General features: G+C 34.8%; 3 protein-coding genes across 3 annotated transcripts; all 3 read right to left on the bottom strand.

The window, feature by feature from the left end:
* Window positions 1-3,241: 3,241 nt before the first annotated feature.
* On the bottom strand, window positions 3,242-5,412 carry LOC141486235 (uncharacterized). The gene is made up of 2 exons (XM_074183967.1): window positions 5,104-5,412; window positions 3,242-4,904 (listed from the first exon to the last, which is right to left on the bottom strand). Exons 1-2 carry the CDS (start codon window positions 5,280-5,282, stop codon window positions 3,242-3,244), a joined length of 1,842 nt encoding a protein of 613 aa, XP_074040068.1. The 5' UTR covers window positions 5,283-5,412.
* A 998-nt stretch (window positions 5,413-6,410) lies between these two features.
* On the bottom strand, window positions 6,411-7,849 carry LOC141486251 (uncharacterized). Its single transcript, XM_074183992.1, has 2 exons — window positions 7,631-7,849; window positions 6,411-7,575 (listed from the first exon to the last, which is right to left on the bottom strand). The coding sequence occupies exons 1-2, from the start codon at window positions 7,779-7,781 to the stop codon at window positions 6,824-6,826; spliced, it is 903 nt and encodes a 300-aa protein (XP_074040093.1). The 5' UTR covers window positions 7,782-7,849; the 3' UTR covers window positions 6,411-6,823.
* Window positions 7,850-9,756: 1,907 nt separating this feature from the next.
* Window positions 9,757-10,962, bottom strand: LOC141486234 (uncharacterized). The gene has a single exon (XM_074183966.1). The coding sequence runs from the start codon at window positions 10,960-10,962 to the stop codon at window positions 9,757-9,759; it is 1,206 nt and encodes a 401-aa protein (XP_074040067.1).
* Window positions 10,963-12,218: the final 1,256 nt, after the last annotated feature.

Genomic DNA, 12,218 nt, shown 5'->3' with positions numbered 1-12,218 from the left:
ATAATAGTAGCATGTATGTTTAGTTTAACTGTATTGACTGAAATTGGCGTCTAAGACCTTATATATTTTTTTCAGAGTCCTGCTCTATGAAAAAGGCAGCTGAAACGCTACCAAAGCCATCTCAAGTGCAAGAGTCAACCTGGGAAGCTGAAAAGAGAAAAAATGAAGTTTGTGAAATATTGTGGAATAGTAGTAGTGTCTTCTCAATTTATCATCAAATAATTTTGGTTGAATGATATTTCATCAGTTGATATTATGAAACATGCATTTTCAATCATGTTTCATAAAATCCATAACCATAAAAACAACAAAAAACCAAACAGGGCTTAAATTAGCTTTAAATGTTTTCATTCACAAAATTATTTCAATACATTATGTTCACATTTTGAAGGAGGTAATATAGCTGGGAAGTGTTTTGATTTTCATTTCACCAGCTCAGCATTGGAGAAAAACACTTTCTTACAGGTGTATTGGAGGAAACAGGAAATTTGTTTTATTGTTACAGGAATATTGTTTTATTGTTGTAGTTTATTCTCTTTCAGGAAAATCATACATACACAGGAAATTTGTTTTATTGTTACAGGAATATTGTTTTATTGTTGTAGTTTATTCTCTTTCAGGAAAACCATACACTTGAACAAATTTTGTCATAATGGTACTGTCTTTCTTGAATGTTTATAAAGCATACTTGAGGAAACAGTAAGTGATGTCACTTGTCCTGCTTTCAGAGTTGATTTTCATTATTTCTTGGTGATGGCAAATTTTCGAAAATGAGATGCATGTAGTTGAATACTTCGACATTGCAAAAGTTTTTCTATGAATAACTACTCCAAGGGGGACAATATATGGAAGTCTGCGCTTCAATTTTTTGTTGAAGTGGGATTTCAATCATTTCTTACTTCAGTATCTTCTTCAAAATTTACTATGTAGTTAGGACTGGATGTCAATGTCAAGCTTAGTCACCTCGCCGAAGATGTTGCTCTCTGCCGGGAAATTATCAAGGTATTAGAAGTTTTGAAATCGATTTATAATTGTTCCTCTTTGGTGCGATCTTCGAAATAGTTCGGTTATAGGAAAAAAATCTGATGGATGAAATTCTTTCATTATTTTTTTAACGCATTGGTTGCATTATTTTCTTGCTGTATGTTCTGTTGTTTTGATTCACAAAAAGTTTTGCTTTCATGACTTCTTTATATTCCCAGAATTTTGGTTAAAGGGGCTTTCTTTCTTTCTTGAATGTTTATGCAGAGTTGATTTTCATCATCTCTTGAACCTCACTTTGCAGTTACTTTGGATTATATTCAGTAATCTCCAATTAATCCCTGAAGCATTTCTATTAATAGTTGAGCAATTTATGTTCTTGACATAGTTTGGAGATGAAAATCTTCATATTTTTTACAATCAAATAATTTTGGTTGAAATATCTTTTATTACTTGTTATTATGTAATTTAGATGCATTTTCAACCATGTTACAGAAAAACCATAACCAGTTTATGTGAATATCCTTACCTGATTACGATAATGACCCTTATGTTGATGTTTATAAAGGTGTAGCGTATATGGTAAATTTTTTTTTACAATGGAATAATTTTGGTTAAATGATCTTTTATTAGTTGATATTATGTATTAAACATGCAAACATGCATTTTCAATCATGTTCAATAGAAACCAAAACCACAAAAATGACAAAAACCGATCAAGGCTAAGATTAACTGATGTTTTTATTCACACATTTTTTTCTCTATATTTTAGGTTCACATTTTGACGAAGGTAATATAGCTGGGAAGTGTTTTGATTTTCATTTTACCAGCTCAGCATTTGAAAAAAATACTTTCTTACAGGTATATTGGAGGAAACAGGAATATGTCTTTTATTGTTACAGGAATATTGTTTTATTGTTTTTTTTTCTGTTTTATAGTTTTTATAGTTGAACAATTTTGGTCAATGGTGCTTTCTTTTTTGAATGTTTATGCAGAGTTGATTTTCATTACCTTTTGATCATAGCAAATTTTCAAAAATGAGTTACCCGTAGTTTAATTCTCCAACATTTTTTAAGTTACTTCAGTATCTCCTCTAATATTTATCATGTAGTTAGGACTAGATGTCAGAAATTATTTTTAATATTTCATGTTCACATTTTTACGAAGGTAATATAGCTGGGAAGCGTTTTGATTTTCATTACCGGTCCAACTTTGGAGGAAAATTTGTTCTTGCAGTTGTATTCGAGGAAACAGGAATATTTGTTTTATTTAGACAGGAATACTGTCTTACTGTTACTGTTTTTTATTCTTTTTCAGGAAAACATTAAACTTGAACAATGTTGGTCAATTGTGCTTTCTATCTTGAATATTTATGCAGAGTTGATTTTCATTCTATTTTGATTATAGGAAATTTTCGAGAATGAGTTGCATTGTTATATAAGTTTTTCTATGAGAAAATATATTTGGAATTCAGCTTCAATTATTTTGTTTAACTGGGATTCATACTTCGTTACTCAATTTCTACTCCAATATCTACCATGTATCAATTGCATCAATGCAAATCTGTATATTGGCCATCTGTTTTTCCAATTCATCAGGATTAGATGAATACACTCCCATAATTTGCCGCCTTTTCTTATCGACGGTCTCAAATCAATAACTCGCATGTCTTAACCCATTAAGGCCCAGAACTATTTTTTTCCAAAATTGGTTATTCTGATAACTTTTTCAGTTCAAGGAACGTCAGAAATGACTCAGAAAAAAACTTTAAAAAATGCTATCTTTTTGGTTTTTCAGTGGGTCGTTGATGACCCCTTGGGACTTAGGCAATAAATGAATCGCTTATTTTTGAAAGGCCTCATGTCACCAAAAGTAAACGTTTCAGGAAACGAAAAAAACCGCACAACTTTTTAAAGTATTTTTTTCATTTTTTTCTAATTACTTTATATGATACCTATGATAAAAAGGCATTTCCTGGTGTAAAGTTTGTCATCATATTTTGTACCATTACCTTTTTACAGGCCTTTGAAATCACTTGACATGAGGCCTTTCATAAATAAGTGAACATTGTTGGTAGATTTGTATTAGATTAACTGAAATAAAAAGACAAAATTGCTTATCAAAATCAAGACAAAATCTTTTTTTTATTTTTATTTAGTAACAATATTTAAAAAAATAGAAACTCACTGGTTGTTATTCTTTCAAAACAATTTAATTATTAAAAAAAAAATCAACTTCCCCACAGAACTTTGACTGACTTCTATTTTGTGGGCCATTGAAGGAGTCCTGAATAAAAGTCCTTATGCTCTTCTGGGACATACTGCATCAATTTCTTCAAGTCTTCAATCTTCTCTCCTTTTATTGGTCTTTTTCCAGTGTAAGCCTTCGTTGTTGGAATTTGAGCTATTTCATTTGGGAAGGTTTTTAGCTTGAAGGTTTTTTCGTTCAACCCATCAATGTACTCGTTTGTTACAACTACTCCCACCTGTGAACTCTCAAACTTGAATTGGTGATAAGCTGAGACTTGAAAGAATTCTTTTTTTCCTCTTTTTTGAACTTTGGTTTCCTCTGAACTGGTAGTCTTCTTGTAAACCAGCGGCCACCATTTTGCGAAATCAACAATGTCTTGGGTCCCAATCAGATCCACATAGAACTTTCCTTGTTGTGTAGCTGTCAAAAAGATTTCCATGACTTCGTTAGTGGAATAATATCGATCAATTTTATTCATTTTCTTCTTTATCAACCCAAAGTCCCTGTCACATGGGAGATATGAATGTCCTCTGATAGGTAATCTGAACAAAACTTTTTTGAATCGACCTGTGTCTGTCAAGCTCATTAGAAATCGAATCATCGTGTGGTTTTTGTTCTGTCCTGTGCAGTTGTCACTGTAGAGGTACAGCTCATCAACATGAGGAGGTATGTTGTCATTGATATATTTCATTAAAAATGAACATACCTCGTTGGCTCCTTTTTGAGCAATACCTTCATGGTACAGGTAGAAGGTAGCTTTGTCATTCTTATTATCATGTACCCCAAATGGAAAAACTGATAATTGCCTAAGATAATAGGTTTCTTGAACAGGAATGTTCGGTAAAGATACATTTTGCATATAATCGAAGCACAAAATCATTGCATTATCATGAAGCTTGCAATACTCAGTTACGTCACGAATGGACTTGTAAAAATTGTTTGACCTTCTTTTGTGTACTTCCATCTGTGCTTGTGCTACTCTTCTTGCTGTTTCATTTAGTTGAGGATTTTTTATTCTGTTATTCAGCCGTTCACATTCGCAACACGTATCAATTTGAGGTCTTCCAAAGCGATAATTGAAGTGTTCTTTGTACACTTTGTAATAAAAGCTGTATTTTACCTCAGATCCTGGGTTTGCCTCCAGGAACATTGTGTGCATTTTTTTAATGTCAAGTCTTGCATCTAAATATTTTATTTCTTTAGAGGCATAGTGGCTTACTTTCAGAGGGAATGATCTGATGTGATCCTTGACAGTCTCTACAAATTCCAAGGGAAAAGTCTTACGGTTTGTTTGTTGTCCCCTCCGATCAACAGGATTTTCACCCCTAGAAGCATTTCCTTGAAGTCTCCTTATTCTCTTTTCACCAACAGCATTAATACTCAAGAAAGCTTGCTTGCAAACCTGTTTCCTCTCTTCCCCGACCATAACATGAAACTTGTAGGACCTTGTATGTTGAACAGAATGACTAGGTCTAGAGCTTTCTTCATTGGCTTGACCACCATCAGTTGGTGTAGGTGACTTAAACCTAGATCTCCTTTTCCGAACTGAGTATACATCAATGAGAGACTGCAAGTGCAAATCTTGTTCATTTTTGGTTTGGAAATTTGAATTTCTGTCAAGAATTGATCTTAGTTCGTTTTCAGTGAATTTGTCAAAACATTTCATTTTGCACCTGAAAAAAAATAATAATAAATAAAATAAAAATAGAATATAATAATAAAATAAAATAGAGCTCAAATGTGAGAAAAATGAGTAACTAGCTATGTAATGCTCATAACGATCGTAATTAAACATTTATGTTTACAAATTTAAGCTTCTTTGTTGAAAAACAAGCAGACAAATGGAAAGTATGAAGATAAAAAGGCACTTACGAGCATGGATCACCTGTTGAGGATTTTTCCACAGTGTCTCCTTTGTAATTTGTGTATGATTTTCCATGAAGTCTAGCCAATTTAATTCTATTAACTTTGTAACTTTCAGGATTCCTGACACCTTTTCGTTTTCTGGTAACTGACACATCTTCTGAAACACTTTCTACACTAGATGACATTATTTGAAATTATTTTCTCTAGTAAATGTGAATAAAAGATAAGACCGGTCTCGGAATAAGTTTAATGAAAACAATTTAATCTTTCTCTGATTTACCTACCAAAACACTGAATGTTGTTGTTGGGATTGACCTCGGCAATGATGGAACTTATAGTTGGTTTTGACTTGTGCACACAAATATTTACTAAAAATTACAATAATATAGTTTTCAACTAGACATAGAAGGTTTTGCAACAAATATAACAGAACATGATAGAGACTTAGTAGGTTTTATTTGTTTCAATAATTGTTTCATAATAAAACTAAAAACAGACAGAAAAGTGAATAAAATGAAACAAAACATCAAGTCAATTGGAAAGGTAAATAAAAAACATGAAAATATTTAAAAAACTAATTACCTATCCCTTGACTTTTTCTACTCAATCTCTTTTCCAATGCCATCCAATCATCGTCAAAATTCAATTTGTAGTAGAGCTTTCCATCAGGTCTGTATTGTATGGCACACAAATCATTTACAGTCGGATCTCCTGTTTTATATCCTGGACGAATTGAAGTGTGGTACTTCAGCGCAGAAAAATTTTTGAAATATCTGTGGCTCAAATATTCAACTTGATATGGCCTTGGATTCAAACGAGCCGTTTTACAAGCGGCAATATACTCAGCAGGCGAGTAAATTTCTCTATTCCGAATTTTTCGTTCGATTGTGAAGTGCATGCTATCGCACTCCATCTGCGTGTGGCCACTTACCAAGTACTTTTGCGTGATAACTATGCGCTTGTCTATCGCTAGATGCAAAAGTGCGTTTGACAAAGTGGCATTTTTATTTTGTGCGGTACATCCATCACTATACAAAATAATTTCTTCTCCTTCTGATACATTAGATTGGATAAAATTGTACAAAATTGTTGCGAATTCATTTGATGTTACTCTTCCTTCAGCTTCGTGCCCCAAGAAACAATATGCATCACTTGTTATGAGATTAAACAAGGTAAAGTTATGAACCACAATTTTTTTTTTATAATAAATTTTTGATGCCTTAAGCATTGGACAAAGAAGAATTGATTGAAAATCCATCGTGAAAACAAGCCGAGCATTATTTTTATCTAATGATTTTTCATCACGTGCTCTATCTTTTTTAGAAATGTGGCGATTGTATACCTGATCATCGACGTTTCCAGCCTTATATGAGACACAAAGGTCACATTGATCTTTTTTGGGAGAATATAAACCTAAATTATTTAATGCAAACTCTTCTTGAAAAGTCTTTAGGGAAAGAGCCTTAATACTTTTGTCTTTGCAATACTCAACATAACTTCTATACAATGCAGCTTTGCTTTGCCAAATCGGCTCCAAATTTTTCTTAGTCGATGAAACTCTACAATAGTGAGATTCCATTTTTGGCAATTCCATGAAAAATTGCCTTAATCCGATTCTGTCCGCTTCATGTCTAGTGTTGATCCTATTCCTGCTAGGGGAAATAATTTCATCATTGTTCAGATGTTCGTTGCAATCCTCACTTGAAGATACCCAGTTATGCAAAGATCAAGTTCCCAGGTTTAAAGTATTAATAAACATAACCTGACACACTCTTACGCGAATACCATTTTTCTTCAAATGGCATACAAATGTCTTGGAACGTCTTGAAGTCTCATTGATTCGGTTTTTCATATCTTTTGGAGAAACAATGTCTACAAGACTTGAAACGTAAATTTTCTTTTCAGGCCAGGTCATATCGTGCCGAAAATTTTTGAAAATGTGCTGCCTATCTTCATCTGTGAAAACTCTAGATTGTATTTTCTTTGATATTACCGAAATCTTACAATTACAGAAAGGTTTGAACTCACGAGGTGGTTTTGCTACATCGATGGTCCATTTTCCCTCAGGGTTTTTTCTAAACCCATCATATTTTTCTCCCTTTTGACGTTTGGTCTTACACTCCTGCCTCTTCCTACACCGTGTGTCAGCTTTTTGTTTTCTTTTTCTTTTGGGTTGCATATTTTCTTCAATGTTCTCGACTAACATTTCATTGTTTTCTTGTTCTCCCGCACCCATTTCCTTCCTTAATTGTTCACTCATATTAAGATATTCATCTTCGCTCTCTTCATACTCACTTTCTGAACCACTCTTATCTGGTACATAATTTTGATCATTTTCACATCGCTTCTTGTTGTCCATAAAGGTGCCTGAAGGACCAGCCTCGGCAATATCAATATCATGTCGCTCTGGTTCACCTTGCACATTGTTCCTTTTAGCAATTTCTTGCTTGGTATTGGAAAGTTCAGTCAATGTGGTTCCTATAATTTATTCTTATTGATGAAATTGATCAGTGAAAATAAATAAAATACTCACCATTCACTTGATCTCCTATTAGAAATATTTCATCATTTAATAATTCATCCTTTTGGTCTCCACGATTATCAAATAATACTTTTATAGCTTCATCTATTTTCTTCTGGAGTTCATTGCAATTTTCGGGTTCACTCTCATCGTTTTTATTCATTACTAGGGCATCATTGTTATTTATTTTATTAATTTCCAATAATGGATTCGAAGTATCATCAATACTTGAGGAAGGTGATTCATCATTAGTACATCTTAAAATAAAGGAAAAAGAAGTGAAAATTAAATTAAAAAATTACCAGGTAGACAGTAATCAAAACCGCATAAGTCTACTTTTCGGGAACATTTTGTCATAGAGCAGTGTAAATCAAAACCTCTTAAGTCGGTTTCCAACAAACCTGGTCAAATTCAGCAACTCAAAATCTAATGATGAACATATAAAAGTTAATTATGAATTACTCACCTTATATATCAATGAAAACTCACTTTCTTTATTATTTAGTAGAATTTAAGACACTATTCGGTTGAAAATCGCAGGCACTTTCTTGAACAACGATGGCCGAATTCAAAACGCAGACTTAAAAGCTTTTGGCGCATGACATTGTAACGCAACGACATAGAAGGTTTCACTATCGTCCAATAGATGTCGCTATCATCACTCAGGACTTAGGAGCTTTTGCAGGATGGTAAACAATGATATTTTAAATATATTTGTATCAAAACCTTGTAAACACCAAAAATCAGACTTAGGAGGTTTTGAAAGTAAGCCGACGATAAATGTGACAATATTGATATCCTTCCAGCGAACACCAACCACATTATTATGGTTATCAAGTGCAGAACACATGGAGCCTTATCAAGCTTCTTCATTGTGGCAGTTTCTATCAGTTTGCATTTGCCAGTTCTGTTTTCTCTAGTGTTACCGTAATCTGGGGTTATTTTGCACCATTTTTTAGAGTTTCGTAGCAATTTGTTAGCGTAGCTGCTGCAATTACTCAAGGAAATGTTCACTGTAATTTTTTTCGTGTTTCTGGATTGTTAATAAAGAGAGTCATCTACTAAAATTTTGCCCGCAGTGTCGTAATATTATTATTCTTTTTTCTTAATTTTTGGTGCAATGTTACCTACGGTTTGAGGTGACTTTGCACCACTAGCACTTTTCAATAGTTTCTGAATGTTTTAGGATTGTTGGTGCAAAGAAATATGTTCATGAGGGTAACATGGCATTAATAAACTTTATTCAAGAAACATAGAAAAAATTCTTACAAAAATATTTCATTAAAGTGAAAATAATGCACGAAGAAACATTTTTCATCGTGTAAATGCTTAATAAAATTGAACAAGGAACTATAAGTTCTTACAAATTAGTAGAAACCACAAGTAGAAAACACAAATCAAAACCAATAAATTTTACATCTCAACGCAGGTAGCTAGGTACTTAGGGTCTTTCGGATAAAACATTATCACGTAGGTAGGTATCTACCTAGTTATTTTCCAATTACCTATAACCACCCAATCTTCGTCAACGCGGAAACAGAATAGAACCCCCTTTTTGAAATTAGTTGTGGAGGATCAATATGGCCAACTACATCTTCCCATTTATAGTCCATGATGTCTGGTTTGATAGGCCACTTCCACGATTTTAGTGACTTTTGCATGGCACTGATTTGGGCACCGTCATCATTAATCTTTAATATTTTTCCTGGAAAATAGGACCCTTCGTACTGAAAAATAACGTACTCTCCAACTACTCTCGAACAATCGCTTAGCTGCAGAAGTGATTGTATGGTTTTTTGGCCTTCGAAGACTGCTGTAGCTTTATTATCCTCGTCCAGTTGTTGCATTTCTTTATCAAAGTAAGTTTCCATATCATCGTCCGAAGAATCTGCTGCAAGGCCTCCCTCGTCTGGGTCCCCTTCATTGGAAGGATTCTTTTCAGCTTGGAGCTTACGATTTTTAGTCTTTGGCTTGCCTTGGGTGGGGGCACTAGTACTTGGCTGAGAACCATCTATATCTTCTACTAAGATACTCTGCCCTGGTTCTTTTGTCATTTTTCGCTTCCTGCCTCCCTTCTTCCCTCCAATAACGTTTTCTCTCAAGTTTTGGAGTTTTTGAATGAAAGAATCTTCCAAAGCCTATCTGTGCAGCACAGAAGGTAGCCTCGCAATAAGAGGCGCGGGATCTGTAGGATAAATTCCACACTTCTCAAAACCAGAAACCAAATTGTCCGCTTGTTTCGGTTGTATTGTATTTAATAACTCCTTTAAAAGTCGTGGAAATTCCTGTTTGGGTAACACAGGGCATCGACGGCCAGCCTCTGTCTCTTTCCATGATCCTAAAATTTTCCGCCATGCCACTTTTAAAGGCCGAAAGAAGGCAACGTCGAGTGGCTGTGTGAGGTGTGTACTATTGGGTGGAAGGCACACAAACCTAATGTCGTTTTCCTCACACAGACCAAGAACCTCGGCAGAAATATGTGACGAGAGATTGTCACCTATCATTACCTTCGTGCCTGTTTGTTTTTTCAAGGTTGGTAGCATGAGTGTTTTAAACCACTCCTCAAAAGTTTGCCCGTCAAACCAGCCACTTGTTGAATTTGAATATCGGCAGCCAGGTGGCCCATTTTCAACCCAGGTAGACCACATGTTGGTTGACTTATATACAACAAAAGGTGGGAGGAGAACACCCACAGCGTTCCCTGCAAACATAAGTGAGATGCTAGATTTTGACGAGTTTCTTATGATTTCAGGGTATTTTACACCTCTTTTGGTGATCACTTTCTTCTTCCCTGGATCATCTGTTAGGTTGGATTCGTCATAATTCCAGATGTTACATGGCTCAACTCCTTGGAGCACGGTTCTTAAATTGTTAACGAAATTTGTCAGGATTACTTGTGTGACACCTGCTCTACTTCGTTTAATGTTCTCAGCAAAACGGACTGAAAGACGTGGATGGCGGGTTAAAAAATGTTTAGCCCATTCTTCTCCTGGAGTGTTATTAACAAACTGTCTAATTTGTACACTTTTCTTTCTCAAGTAATCCCTCATGATCATTCGTAGATCTTTTTGACCCAATGGAAATTCAAAATCACCCAGGCGAATGATGCATTCTACAACTGCCAATTCTTCTTCTTCGGAAAAAACTGTAGGTCGACCGGGCTTCAAACAATGCTGTTTTTTCAGTTTGTTGCAGATGGTCCGTTTAGGAATACCAAAAACATCTTCAGCCTCTCGCAGTGTAACTTCACCGTTTGCAATGGCTTCAAGGCAGCAATGCAAGGTTTCGGGAGTATAATCCCGATATTTACGGGATCCAGGAACCCTTTGATAGTGTCTCACCATTTCTGCAACAATTAAAAAAAAAATTGGGTTTCACTTTATTTCAATAAAAAGCGAAATCATATTTGCAGAAACACAATTCGTGGATACTTTGCACCACAATTTTGGGTGGTGCAAAGTAAAACCCTTTTTTGGTGCAAAGAGACCACCATCATGAAAACTACAAATAACTTTTTAACTAATTATTGGAAAACAAGAACTGAATCAAGAAACTGTAGCCAGGTAACTACCCTTTAAGATGGTATATGACTTACCTCAATTAAAAGCTCTCAAACCTCCGGGGACACAAAAGTATGCAGAAAACTTTTTTGCTATCACACTCAACTTATCAAACTATCACTTCTAGAACCACCTGTTGGCTTATCAGAAAGAAAAACAGTGTTGCTATTCCGAGTCAGCAGTTCTGCCAACACCCTTGAAGGCAGAGTTGTCTCATTTTCCCACACAAGTGGCCCCTAGCGGAGTTTTTGATGTTTTTGATGAGGTGGTGCAAAGTTACCTGTCAAATGCATCAAATGCAAAGTAGCCCCGGTTTACGGTACCTGTTGCTCCTATACCTTTTTGACCCAACAATGTGATAAGTTTTGCAAAAGTGAAAAAATTGTCAAAATAAAGGGAGAATTTTTGATCATCGTAATGTTTTTTCAGTATTTCTGCAAAATGAAATACTACTGATACTCCCAGTCCCATACCTTTGTCGATATCCATGTTCTTATCTTTGCCTTGATACACTTGAAACTGTACACAGTATCCATACTTTAGTGCTGCAACCCATGCCTTATATCCAAAACGGATAGGTTTACCTCTTATGTATTGTTTACATCCATGCCTTCCATAGTAAGGAATCATGGATTCATCAATGGATATGTTGCTTTCAACAGGTTCATATCGCAAAAAGTTATTATTTAGTGCATCAGTAAGATATCTTACTTTGGCAAACTTTTCGTTTTGAGGCAAGTTATAAGTTTCTGCTGCATGAAAATTAGAAGATACATATTTCAAAAAAACGATTTCTGCGCATAGACTTGGCCACCAGAGGATTACGAACATCTTCGTTTGTTTCCCAATACATTGTTCTTCGTGGTAATAGAGCATATCCACTCAAAAGGAAAATTCCTATGTAGGTGTACATATCGCCAACATCCAACTGAAATCCTGCTTTATTTCTTTTCGCAGCATACAAGCATGAGAATCTTACTAAATTTTCAATAATTTCTGGGGTCAAAAATAGTTCAAAAAAATCTAAAGGATCACTCTCC

Source organism: Leptinotarsa decemlineata, unplaced genomic scaffold (genome assembly GCF_025532065.1).
Source record: "Leptinotarsa decemlineata unplaced genomic scaffold, Ldec_3_MD MMD2_tig00026347_RagTag_RagTag, whole genome shotgun sequence".
In the NCBI taxonomy this organism is placed as follows: domain Eukaryota; kingdom Metazoa; phylum Arthropoda; class Insecta; order Coleoptera; family Chrysomelidae; genus Leptinotarsa; species Leptinotarsa decemlineata.
The sequence above is the reverse complement of the archived record's forward strand: the minus strand, read 5'-3'. Positions and strand labels throughout refer to the sequence as shown.